Genomic DNA, 13,976 nt, shown 5'->3' on the forward strand with positions numbered 1-13,976 from the left:
TTCCACCTGATAAATAAAAAGATTTACCTGCTATGTGTAATAATAAAAACATTAGCCATGAGCTCCAGAGTCATGCAGAAAATTCCAAACACTGCTAAATAAATGTGCACATGTACAATTGATCTGCAAATTATTTATTAATATGATACAATGATATAAAGCAGCAGAAAGAATTAATCAAGTACAAGTGTAAGTAGTGATTTATTCAGATTAATTTGTTGTTTATTAACATTATGAAGCAAAAAGTATGTGGATGCTCCGCGTTCGACTGTCCTGATATGAGATGGGTGTAATTTTTGTGTATCCAAATACTTTTGGCCACATGGTGTATTTAGAATTTGATTTACTTCACTGGTTGCTCGATTACGTCAGTGTGCTTTTTATTCAGCATGTAAGTGATTTCAGTTCTTTGCAGGCAACTGAGGACCTGCAAAAGAGAAAATATGAAGTGAAGGCAGAATCAAGAAAATGATGGAACAAAGGTTTCTGTTACTGCAAAATAATGTTTGATAATTACCAAACTTTGTTAACTATGGAAATAGTAATTATATCCATAATCCATTTACTGTGATCTCATGGCTGTTGTCATGGAGATTGCTCCATTGTCATGAAAGAGCAGAGCGGCCTTTGAGCTACTTACAGTAACATATGTAAGCCACCTCCAGGTACTTGTAAGTGCCGACACAGGGGTCTCCAAACACTGAGTTGCTCGCGCTGACAGTGCAGCTGTTTCTCCCGTTGCAGCTGTGGATGCAGAGGGATGTGAGTGAACACAAGTTTGGGTGGGATTTGATAGAAGACAACGTGTAGGATTCAGCTCTGCTGTTCAATTGTCTACGTTGTGATTCCATATTTTGGGGTCAGATTTCGTTGGATTTTGGAGATTTAAAACACTTTAGTACAAAAACAATTGGATTTGGGACACGAGGGAGAAATTGCACCTTTGAGCAACTATGTTAGACGCCCTTGAGCACTGCACATTCTGGACCTGCCCTGCAGGACGTTGGTAAGAGCACGTGGTCTGGTCATGGCGTCCATAATCAGCACTGTGGATGTATAAAACCTTCCCTTTATCTGACAAAAGAAGGAGAAAAGTAACATATTCACACAAGTTCTATGTGCATGTTCATAATATTACTTGAGCAAAGCTGTAATAAAAAACATTGAGATCTCACCACACTGAAGGTTTAACACAGATCCCTCACATGTTACACTGCGTTCTGACAAAGCAAAGACACATCACCTCAGACACGTTGTAATAATCCAACTTAGTGGGAAAAATGTTCAGTTACACACAAATGGAACTGACTTTCTGCGATGCAGGTGTAGATGGTGTCCAGGTATTTGTAGATGCCATAGCAGGGGTCAGAGGTACGAAGGACATTTGTGTTTATTTGACAAACTCTCTTACCATCACATCTGCAGGGAAAAAAATCATATATGCGTCATATTGTGTGTTCAGGCCCTTTTTTTTGACCATTGACCAACTAGTTCACACACTTTCTATGGCGACACGGCATCAACAACTTATTCATTGTGTGTTGTTTTGTCCATTCAAATATTGAAGAATGATTTGAATGAAGGTGCATGAGAGGAACAGTAACTTGTTTGATGATTAAAATAACAGTAGTTAATAGGATGGAGTCCAAAGGTGCAGAGTCCAAACAAATGATGCAGTCAAATGAGCAAAGGCTCAAAACTACAAAGGTACAAAAGAAAAAACTATGACAAGAAACATCCATCAAATATATAAAACTGCCTTATGATTTTATGTCTATTTTTAAGAGGAAATGTTTATTTTGTATAATCATGGAAGGTTTTGGAGGCGGTTGGTCTGAGTGTGCACACAGCAGGAGAGTTGTCACTGTGAGCAACTAAAGTCGCAACCACAATCCAGAACCCTGCAACAGACGCCTGCCTCCCGACATGGTGGCGTTGCTTGACTGATCTGTATGATGGGTAGGTTCAAACATCTTTGGGCGTTAGAGTTTTAAACATTTAATTTAGCTCTCAGGCTTCTGTTCCTGAGCTAAAACAAGTACTGAACCTCAATATAATGCAAAAACCTTTGCTGATCCAACTCCTAAATATTATCAGAGCAAAGGAACCAAATGATATTATTCTTTCTGTTTAATATTACTGTGTGTGTGTGTGTGTGTGTGTGTGTGTGTGTGTGTACCTTTCCTTGAGGACGCTTGTGGTCCCCTGCTGAGCACAGTTTGTATTAGAAAGCTGTTGTGGAGACCAGCCCTCACTGCAGGTCTTACTGTCTGCTCGTCCATACAGAGCTGCCTGCACACTGATCACTCCACTGTCTGTTACACAGCATGTGAAGAGGACACAAATGTTTCAGTACTGTCAGAGAGCAATGACTCACAAATATACTGATGAGACAGTAATGATGTTACAACTTTTCTGTCAGTAATTATCATTAAAAAAATACAACAATGCAGCTCCTGCTAGTGAAAACATGATCATGTAGCATCTGGTAAAAAGAGAAAAAACTGTGTCGTTACACAACTGGCCGCCATTGTCAAACAACAAGACATTGTGTACTTGCTGAGAGCTTCTTTCCATGATTCATTGGATGCTGTAGTGCTTAAGACATGATGGTGTAACCAGAGTCTAATCAAGGATTTTAGAATTACTGGGGTCCTGAATCCAAATCCATCTGCCAGGACCCCACTGACCTGACAATTTTCTGTTAGCTGTGTGGATGTAGTTTTTAAAAGCTTTCAGTCGTACCACAGCTCAGTTGCTGGACGTTGTAGAGGTCGTCGCAGGTGATCGCTCTCTCTGTGGACACGGTGGGAAGGGTGGATGCAAAATCCTGTTCAGCCTCAGAAAAACCTGTAACGAAAATAAACTGATGTGGAATAATAATGCACATGGTTGTAAAAGTTAGAGGAGAATTAATTCTTCCTGAATCTTACTTAAATAATATTTGCAGTTTGCTTTTAAGAAGGACAAACAGATGACGAACGAGCAAAAAGGTGAGAAACTGCTAATATGTGTGAATATGTGCTTTGTTTAAATCTGGTTATCAGCCACAACGTGAAAACCACCACAGTGATCTTTGACCTTTATCGTTCAGGATTAGCACAAACGTATTAGCCTACAACATTCAGACATTTACCTGAACCCACAAGCAAACCTGCTGCTGCCAGCACTGAAAAAAGACACAAATACACGTTGACAGTTGAGTCCTTCATGCAGTTTTTCCTGGGAGACAAATGATTGGTTTGTGGTGTTTAAAAGATGTTTTTAGTTACTTAACTGCTCATTTTGAATCCTCGCATGCACAACATCAGCTCATTAAAACAGATTTTTACTTACATATTACTTTTAATTTGTCTTATTGTTATTCAGATATCAGCAGTGATCTTATGTTTCATTAAAAACATGTTTTGCTGCAAAATGAAACTATACAGTCAACTGTGTTGTACTTACACAGTGCAGTGCTGAGTCTGGAGCAGGACATGTTGTTAGAAGATCTGCTTTCAGGACAAGCGTGGAACTGATGGTGCTTCAGACACACACTGGCTATTTATTGTGTTGGAGTAAAAGGGGTAAAAAGCCACAATGTATGTTTTAGACTGACCGAACAAGGAAATTGAAAGACTGCAAATAGTCGTTACAATAACAGGAAGGAACATCTCTGAAGAAACTCAACCTCTACAATAACCTCATTTCCCAAACAAGGTGTCTGAAAACTGAGATCACATCTAACATCTTGTTTGTCTTGTGTGTAAAGTGTCACATGGTCACTGACCGCAGTGTATCGCCTTTCACTTCTCACGTTAGCAGACACACACCTAACAGAAGTCCTGGCAGCCGACTCACCACCAGCTGGTTTCCATCCAGCTGCTTTTTTCCACATTGTAAAATGTTTGCAGCACTGCGAGAGGCTAAAACCTGAGACATCACTGTTACAATAACTAACAATTTGACTCTAAACGCTTGGTTTACTTCTGATACCTCTGTTTAACTTTGAGCATCCTGGTCAGGCTTTTGTCAATGTTTACGGAACAGGATAATCCCCTTTAGAGCAGCCATGTTAAAGTTGACACCGTCAAAGCAACTTCAATAAAAATATGTTACGTTTAGGAAACTACATGCACAGTGTCCTGTGATCAGAGAACAACACATTTCATTAATGAGCAGGTCAGTTTACAGTGTTTTTTACATTTGAGGGAAATCAGCCATCGGTTTGCAGAAAAACTCCTCTAACAATAAATAACATCGATACACGGTTCTGGCTGTTGCCTTTAATTCTGCCTGTACTTTGTTTAATCCTGACATCATTTTAGCTCTACATGCCATCTTCAGCATCTTTTGGTTTGGCCTGTGTGTAGATTTCTGTCAAAGAGTAATGAGCACCATCACTCTGACAATGAACACACACAGTATAGTACATAGAGTAGTACAACTGTACTTTTATGACCAGGTCTTACAAGCTCAAAGTAAAAGTGTTCAATTGTACAAATTGTCTGTATGTGCTGTTTTTTCTCTTGTCTAAACTTTCTGTAACCTCTAACCACTGTATGTGACTACACCAACCCACTGGCCACTGTTACAAAAATGTCTTTTATGCCTAATGCAGCAGGAAAACTGATTTCAGTTCAGGTTTCGCATGCAGAGGAGACACAACATGATAGAAAACAGCCATTTTGCCACTTTGGTTCCCTCAGGGGAGATTATGGTTTATGGCTCTGCCCCAAACTTTCTGTTTCCTGACTCTTATTTTGTAATTCCTCTGGTTCCATTTCCTGTCCTACACTCATTTAAGCCACTTCACACTCCACATACTGTAAATTCTAATTGTCTATTTAAACCCTCAGCTAGACTCACTCGCTGTCAGATCCATTTTCCTCGATTAAACCTTCTGGTCATGACTGACTTTCGTTACTTGGACTTTATTTTGGGTCTGAGGTTTGGTTCTGTCATGATCTGGCCCTCACATTCACTTCCGGTCTTGGACTTTTATTTTGTACCCCTTCTCTCCACTTCCTGTCCCCAGTTCATTTCTCCATCTTGACCACTCATCACCGTTCACAATTGTTTCCACCTGTTCCCCTGCCTTTGTAAACCCAGCTCATTGTCTTTGTTTGGTCCGTGCTGTGCTGTGTAACACACTATCTTCTGCTTTTCCTGTCTTGTGTCATTTGGATTTCTGACGCATTATTTGGACTCTGTTACCTGTTTGTCTTGGTCTGAGGTTTGGTTTGATTTTTCTTTTGATGTCTTAGTCAGTTTTTTGTGACCTTTTTTTCTGTTTATGAGAAGTCGTTATTTTCTTAGTTATGTTTTACTAGTTAATAGTTTTACATTGATGTTCAGATTTTTCCTGTTCTTTTGCCTCCAATGTTTGTGTGACCTTGTGAAATGGTGTCAGCTTTGTCCTTTTTATAGGAGTGAATTTATGTTTGCTGTTTGTTCTTTTCTTTTTATAATAATCATAAAGCCTTTTTATCATAACCCCCTGTGTCCTTGTTGCACTTGGGTCCCCCCTAAAATGGCTAGTGTGACAGGGTCATTGTGTTATCTATCGAGGATTTGTTCGATAGTTTTTGTGCCTGTTCCGAGTCTATGTACACGTTTTGGTTTCCTGATTACACCTGTTCCTGACCATGTTGTTTTGTTGAAGGCACGTTTTTATATCTGCTGCTGAGATTGAAATATGTAAACTCTGTTTGTGAGTAGCAGGCAGAGTCGTACAGCAGTCAGTGTTTAAAATGTATTTACAAGTCACTCACACCAACACTGGACTTTACAAAGCTGCACAGCAACAAAAAAAGATCCAGATTAATTCTGTTCTTCCGTTTAATGAACATGATTTCACTCACACACTGAAAATCGTGTTCAGATCTAAAGCGAAATTATCAGAATCAAGTTGTTGTTGCTCTGAATAAGGAGGAAGTCCAAAACCTGTGTGGTCTCTGTCCTTAAAGAACTTAAAATGGTAATTTGATATAATGAAATCGAAAAATATGTTTAGAGTGTAAATATACTTTGCTGTTTTTCCGTTTAATGAACATGATTTCACTCACTCTGACAATCGTGTTCAGATCTTCAGCGAAATTATCAGAAGCAAGTTGTTGTCTCTGTCCTTTAAAGAACTTTAACATTTTCAAAAGTGGTAAAATGATTAATTGATATAATGAAATCAAAGAATATGTTTAGAGTGTAACTGTACTTTGCTGTTTTTACTTTCTGTAAAAAGCCACAACACTACTGAGTAATCAAAACATCACGGTTTATTATCTGAACTTATAATCGAAGAATACGTCTGGTCCTGAGTTTGGTTTGTTGGATGGAGGTTTTGGTAGATGGAGTGTTCACATCCTGGGTCAGGAGTCCAGTTCTCATAGGTGACTGATAACTGCAAACAAATGAGGAAACAAAGATTTATATTAAAACATAAATCAGCCAAGTTTAACTTAGTTACCTGAGTTTTGCTCTGTCTCTATCTCTCTTTCTTGTGAACATAGTATAGAAGAACTTCAGAATTGGCACCAACGTCCATTTTCAAGGGTCACCGTAACCACACTGGTACCACCTCGTGTCAAACTTGGTCACTTGTGTGATTGTGACGTACAACCCAAACACAGATCCATCTCTGTATTCGATGCTGTGTCTTCCACTCTTAGCTGTGACGTCATTTGTGTCAATGAAAATGTCCTCTACTTTCTTACATTGGTCTTTACAGAAGAATATTCTGCCTTTTTTCTCCTTCAGCTACTGTTTGGACAAAGCCAGAGTCTCGATCCAACAGTTCTGCACAAAAGATACCAATAAAATATCATGTGTCATGTTTGTTGGTTCCACATCTGGAAAAGTTTAGTTTATTAAATTCAAAGTTAAATGTAACGACATATTGCCAAAAGTATTCGCTCACCCATCCAAATAAATTAATTCAGGTGCACAAAGCAAGGTCCATAAAGACATGGATGAGTGAGTTTGGTGTGGAAGAACTTGACTGGCCTGCACAGAGTCCTGACCTCAACCCGATAGAAACCTTTGGGATGAATTGGAGCGAAGACTGCGAGCACTGTGTATTATGTATTTCATAAACACACTCTTAAACCTGGTGGAAAGTCTTCCCAGAAGAGTTGAAGCTGTTATGGCTGCAAAGGGCCGACGTCATATTAAACCCTATGGATTAAGAATGAGATGTCACGACAGTTCATATGGGTCTAAAGGCAGGTCACTGAATACTTTTGGCAATATGGTGTATTTGGAATCACGTCAACTGGACGTCTTTCGTCTTAGCTCCAGCTCAAGCTGTAGTGTCAGTGGTTTGATTCCTGTCACTAATATTTAAATGGCTCCTGCTTGCTCAGATGAGCAACTTGCAGTTTGTGAAGCCACATGGCAAAGCACTTTGGATAAAGACACTATTCACTATGTGTCTTTGGGCAAGACACCGAACTCTACCACCGGGCAGCTGCCATTGTGTTTGTGTGGTTGACGGAGAAGCAGCTGTATATATATATTTCCCTTTTTCATAAGTGATAAAATATTACAGCCATGTAGCTGCTTAACACAAGAGCATTTGAACATGGAAATGCTTTTAATGTTAAGAACTATCAGTGCTGAATGTGGAGGTAAAGTTGTTAACAAAGACATTAATCACCAATTTATCTTCTTGAAAATGTTTCTTTTTGCAAAGAATCTTCTAAAACGTGTCATAAACAAATAATTCAATAAGTGTACAGTTTATGAGAAATGTTGCAGATATGTTTGGAGTTTTAAATGACTACTCATGTTCTAAACACATCCAACGTAATAACTTGCAGTAGAAACTTACCATCTGAGACTCTTATTTCAAAGTTCCAGCATGAATCTGGAACCAGTGGTTTACCCAAACCTTTAGGTCATGAGAAGCATGTGTGTTTAGACGTTTGGACAAATATAAATGTGTCCAAAGTGTTAAAGATATGATGTGATGGTCAGATCTGTCTCCTCATCCTGTAACTACATAGAAAGACAGGAAGCTGAAGTTCCTCTGTTGCCTGTTTCTGTCTTTCTGCATGTTTGTGGTATTTGACAGCTTCAGCTGCAGCCTCAGTATCATGTTGCTGCCACTGCAGGAACCTAAATGCAGGAAATCGGTGCTGGAAATGTTACTGAAGACATGACATGAAGACTGACGTTCACCAAAGTTATTTGTTTCTAATTTTTTTCAAATGTGTTGAAAAAGCAAAAAGTGTCGATGAATAAAACACACACTCAAACACAGAGGCAAGGAAAATTAAAAACCTGATTCTCTTCCTCTTTTTAACTTTTCAGTTAAAATGTCAAAGGCTTTGTGATGGTGTTGAGTAAAATTTAGGTCTTTTTCAGAAATGGTAAAGGGTTCACTTCTATAGTACTTTTATCTAAAGCACTGCAGTGGTTGTGTTTTTTCGACACAAGACACAAAGATGTTGTTGATAGACGTCTCTGTTGCCAACTGAATTAGAGGCTTTTAGATGGTTTTCCACTGTGCTATAGTCTTTAAGGACTTAACTACTGAAAAAGAGGAAGTGAATATAAATACAAGTATTTAGTTTCCCTCCTGATCTCGTGGTGAGTCGAGGCCACAAGAGAGAATTTTAGCTGCTGCACAGACGTACAAACATGGGGACTCACAAACTAAAAAAAGGACAAAAGAAATTCAATAAGTTTAATCAAAATCTAACTTCCAGTTTCTGTTGTTATGAAGAAATGTTCACTGTTCTGCACTTGTCCAGCATTGAGAGAAGGACTTGCTGTCCTGAAAAAAACGGTTTTCTCTGAATAAAGACAAACTGGCATCGACTAGAGCACCTGCCACTGCTGTATGTAAGACGTGGATGTAATAGATGTAGTTTCAGCAGCTGAAGCCTTGTACAGATGTAGTATGTCTGAGCCAGCTGTTTATGGAACGTCTCTTCCTTTAGGACGTCTTTAAACCTGAGATGATGTAGGACAGATACAAAATGGTGATTGTTGGTGTAAAAAAGGCTGCTGGAGGAAGAACAGTCACCTTTTCATGTTTCCCTAAGCCTCAGTCTTCAAACATCCCTCACATTATTTTGTTGGCACTTGTTTAGGTGCCACTTGCCCTCTCTCTCAATTTCACTTCCCTCTGCATCCATGTTGACCTCTGCCCCTCCTCCCTGACAGTTCTCATCTTCCTCCTATTGAAAGCAGACTTGTGCAATGTGCCCCAAGGGCATTCTGGGTCCTCTCTTATTTGCTTTGTACATGCTTCCTGGTGGGATTTTGAATGACTGAACAAACGTATATCGCTGTGCAGATGATATCTGACACATCTCTAGTTTGGACTTAAATGACTTACTGTAACTGTAACTTGTATCTTCAAAGAATAATAAAGCGCTCTAATATTTTACATTAATGCCACCTTGGTGCTGTACAGTGAATGAAAGTTTTCACGTTCCAGCTGCTACCTTGACTTGATAAAAAGAAGATGGAGTGTGTCACTGTTGCCCTGGTTACCTGAGGTTACCTGAGTCAAGATGGCAGGGAGGGAATAGTAAAGGGCAGTGCTGTCAAAAGTAACTGTACACGGACAAAGTGATTACAGATGATGGATTTTAACTTTAAACTGATCAAAGTGATTCAATTTGCATTAGAAAGTGCAGAATAATGAATCGAAATGCACGTGAGCGTGGAGACATAAAGACGGATGCAGAGGGAGCAAAGCTGAGCACTGGGCGTTATGTTTGCAGGAGGGTTTCTATTATAAAAAACAATGAGGTGAGTTTCTTTAACACTTTCTTACTTCGCTTCCTTCTTGGCCAATACGGCTGCTGTAAAACTGAAAAAACATTTCATGTTCCCTTTCATATCCCACATAAATAAGTCAATAAATAAGAATTTCTCAGAGTTTCCAAACAACAAACACGAAGATGCATTAAACTGAGCAATATGTTGCCCTCAGACACAAAGTCATCTTATAGTCCAGTCTCATTTCTTGCTTAAACACTTTCAACATCTTCTTAAACGGTGAAAGTTTAATATGTCATCAATTCATTAACTCTGATTGGAGAAACAGATGGTTTGATGGTTCTTGATAAGATATGAAAATATTAGTGAGAAAAACCCGTTTTACAAGAATTGAACCCCAGTAACTGGACAGAAAAAGTGTATTACTGCCCCGTTTACGTTCATTTCTCAGATTTAGTAATATACTTCACCTAAACTCATTAAATGTGGTAAACATGAGAAGTTTCATACACATTAACTCGGGTGGAGTTTACAGAAAACAGAAGCAGCTACACCAGTAAAACACGAGGAGACAGCTTTAGTCCCCATGGTGTGTTGGCTTTTCTGCCTCCGGAAAATAAAGATTTAAATCGTTTCTTTTTCAAGTTCCCTTGTACGATTGTCCAGTCTCCACGTGTGAGGACTACCTGGGTCTCCATCCAGCCACCAGGGATCAGAACCAATTCTACTCTACACTCACACAACACACATGAACATCCATGCTGATTTGTCTTTCTTGGTTTGGTTTTATACTATATGTTTGATATTTTCATATCATCACTGGTAATAATATCCACATCACACAGCAAATCAACAACTGAAACACATGTTCATACACACAGTGATTTATTCAGAGTCAACTCTACCAGTGGTTTCATGTGTCATCATCACACAACCATTACAGTCTGGAGGTGACTACTTCACCAAAGCCAAGAAAACAAATAAAATCTTTGGGAAAGCTGGAAACGAAAAACCATAACAAGTAGGAGTGAAAACCTGGCTTCATGTAATTGGATTAGAAAACTAAACTTGTGATAATCAACGGGTAAAAGCTGGACTTCACATTTCTATCTTCTCAAAGAGAAGGAGCATGTTTGAGAAGAGTCTCACATCACGCCTGGTTTTGGTTATCATAGATAACAGGTAACTGAAAATAAAACAGGAATGAAAGCAAAAAAGCATTAAAGAAATTATTATTTTAAAATCATAATTGGTGAGTAAAACTTTTTCAAAGAAATTACAAAACTGATATAAAGGAAAACAATAAAACAGCTACATTAAAATTTCCGTTGAAAAGTAATAAAGGAACCATGAAACAGTGCAGGATTGAGCCTTATGCCAGTTTGCTGGATCATGCTGCTTTCACAAATATTGAGCGAAACACATTCATCCTCTGTGCATCATGAACGTCTGTAAAACAGACACAGTGCCAACAGAACTAAATGTTCCAGGTCTCAGTCTCAGTCTGAAACCACCTCATTTTGTGCATATTGGAGAAGTATGAGCAGAGAAGAACAGCTGCTGATTACACACCATCCATAACCACTGAATCTGACTTCAAACAAAAACTAAATAAGATAAAGTTAAAGTCACCTCTTTGTCGCTACTGGTGTTTCTCCTTTTCTTCCATTGGTAGAACAGCAGAAATACAACCAAGAGTAACAGAACAACCAAGGGGATACCCAGGCCCAGAGGCAGGAACTGGGCATTGGAGGAGGGAGTAGAAGTTGGAGTAGTAGTAGTAGTTGGAGGCCCTGGAATTGTAAACCGTAAACAGTAAAACCATCAGCTACTGAAGAAATACTGATACACGTCCCTGACAACCAGAGACAGACACACAACAAAGATCAGATATGTCAGGTAATTGTAGCAAGTTGGTTTTGCTCAAAGCAAATGAGAAATTAGTAACTGCTGGGTTTTATAATAAACTTACAGAACAATCATATGCTGTTAACTTCCCTGATGACCATTGTTTCAGTTCCCACCAAATACCTAATAGTCCCTAAAATCAGGTGTGTCACCACAGTTAGGGAGGAGCCAGAAGATTCACATGAACAAACATGTTACATTTACAGTTTGAAGGTTCCCAGTCAACCACATTTGTCAGCTGGACGTCTTTATCCAAACTTAAAAAAATAAAAGTCCGTCCATCTGTCATCATCATCCCCAAAGTGTTGTTGCGGTGGCAGCAGATATAATAATTTCTAGCTCCTCTGGTTGGATTCCAAGGTCAGATGAGATACATATATAATCTCTCCAACGTGTTCAGGGTCTAGCACAGGGTCTGTTACCAGCTCAGCGTGTCTGGAAGACCTGAGGACATCTGACTTGCTACTGTTTAGAGCTTTAGTACTGTGCACAGAGCCTTCACAGGAAAAGTTAACTGCCCAATCAAACAATATAAATCAATGACATCAGGTTTCAATCCTTTGGCATCCACAGCACAAACTGAACCTGGTAGAACAGCACTGAACAGAAAATGAATGGATTACAAAGACACGTGTTGATGAGTTTTAAAACACACTCACCGTCTGCAACAAGGATCTGAAACCTCTCATATGAAACTGGAGACAAAGGGTCACCGTAACCACACCTGTACCATCCTGTGTCAGACCTGTTCACTTGTGTGATTGTGACATACAGTCCGGATGCAGATCCTGCTGTGTATTTAATGCCGTATCTTCCAGTCTGAGCTGTGACATTAGTTGTGGTGATGAGAACATTCTCTCTGTTACATGGCTCCTTACAGAAGAACCTTGTGCTATTGTAGACATAATTGTGGCACGGATATGTGATGTTTTCTCCTTCAGTATATGTGCGGATAAAGCCAATAATATTCAGATACACTGTGGAAAAGAACAGGCACAGTTATGGTTACATGACAATACAGAACATTTTATACATTTTATAAATTATTATAAATCCAATTCCACACATCATGAACAAATCACAGTCCACCCACAGTTTAATTTGTTTCTGTTCTGTAGTGTGTAATTTAGAATTAAGTCCAGTTTAAGTTTGATTTAGTTTTCGTCATATAAATGTATAAATCATCAAATTTACATATTCATGACTTATTTAGTCTTTACATACATTTAAAATGGATTTACCCCTGAAGCTGAAGCCGTGAGTTATAAGTTGTATGTACGAATTCACACTGGACTTTTCAGGATTCATTCATTACATAACATAAATTTTCTCTATACACCAACCGTTAATGCTTCAAAGGAAGAGTTAAAATTGTGTTTTCAATCTTGTGCATCTTTTTAATTTCACATTTTTCAATGCTAATTGAGGATTTTAACAAGTTGCAGATATTGATGTTTCTTAAAAACGCGACTATTCTAAATATATTTGGTTTAATGACTTTTAGCAAAAACTCACCTTCTGAAACTCTGATCTCAAAGTCACTGTATGAGTCTGGAACCAAAGATTTGCCCAAACCACACCTGTATGGTCCTGAGTCAGACTGGGTGAAATTGGTGATGCTCACAGTCAAAATTCCATATCCTGATGCATTTTTGTAATCAGTGCTGTATCTACCACTTGTAGCTGTGACGTTATCTGTTTTAATGAGAATGTTTTCTTCTTCACATTGTCCCTTACAGAAGAACTTTGTGTTTCCAGACGGGAGCAAGTAACAAGAAAGTCGACCACTTCTTCCTTTTGATGCTGTTAAAATGATTAGTCCGTTGTTTCCACCACACAGAGCTGTTGGAGGGACACACAGTACATTCTGATTGTCAGTACTTGTGTTTCTGTGTCTGCTCTGACAAATATTGTTCACTGTTCTACATTCTACAGCATGAAGCAGAGAATCTGTGGTCAGAGATTTAAAGAAATGAAAAATGCAGCATTACAGACACAGTCGGGTAATCAGTCCTCACCTGATAAGAAGCAGAGGAACAGAACATGGGGAATCTTCATCCTGATGGAGAAAACTGGTGAAGCTGCAGAAACGATGCCTCTGTCACTTCAAAGTCTCTGTGTGACCAAGCAGGAAGTTGATCTTTGTTTTAGCTCCCAGCTTTGGCTGCAGCCACATCATGATGATGATGATGTGACTGTCAGCACAAGGAAAGTATTTATCATTTACTATGCAAAAATTCCTGATCAGAATAACTGAACAAAGCCTCTCTATTCAAGATGTGGAAGAAATCTCACAGTTTTATGTTACTTTACTGACTCTGGAAGCAGGACGTTCTACTTGTTAAAATAAGTGA

At 38.9% G+C, this 13,976-nt stretch overlaps 2 protein-coding genes across 3 annotated transcripts; both read right to left on the bottom strand.

Moving 5' to 3' along the window:
- Positions 1–118: 118 nt before the first annotated feature.
- LOC137140017 (L-rhamnose-binding lectin SML-like) lies at positions 119–3,562 on the bottom strand. Of its 2 annotated transcripts, XM_067528023.1 has the most exons (9): positions 3,451–3,562; positions 3,137–3,169; positions 2,746–2,850; positions 2,180–2,315; positions 1,310–1,419; positions 1,176–1,220; positions 942–1,074; positions 641–744; positions 119–427 (listed from the first exon to the last, which is right to left on the bottom strand). In XM_067528023.1, exons 1-9 carry the CDS (start codon positions 3,479–3,481, stop codon positions 402–404), a joined length of 723 nt encoding a protein of 240 aa, XP_067384124.1. In that variant the 5' UTR covers positions 3,482–3,562; the 3' UTR covers positions 119–401. The 2 variants fall into 2 exon arrangements, with proteins under 2 accessions (XP_067384124.1, XP_067384125.1); XM_067528024.1 differs by lacking the exon at positions 3,137–3,169 and having other exon boundaries at positions 3,451–3,545.
- A 7,577-nt stretch (positions 3,563–11,139) lies between these two features.
- LOC137139313 (polymeric immunoglobulin receptor-like) lies at positions 11,140–13,937 on the bottom strand. Its single transcript, XM_067526368.1, has 5 exons — positions 13,641–13,937; positions 13,138–13,464; positions 12,282–12,599; positions 11,347–11,507; positions 11,140–11,163 (listed from the first exon to the last, which is right to left on the bottom strand). The coding sequence occupies exons 1-5, from the start codon at positions 13,678–13,680 to the stop codon at positions 11,140–11,142; spliced, it is 870 nt and encodes a 289-aa protein (XP_067382469.1). The 5' UTR covers positions 13,681–13,937.
- Between the last annotated feature and the right edge of the window lie 39 nt (positions 13,938–13,976).

This window comes from Channa argus, chromosome 13 (assembly GCF_033026475.1).
Source record: "Channa argus isolate prfri chromosome 13, Channa argus male v1.0, whole genome shotgun sequence".
In the NCBI taxonomy this organism is placed as follows: Eukaryota; Metazoa; Chordata; class Actinopteri; order Anabantiformes; family Channidae; genus Channa; species Channa argus.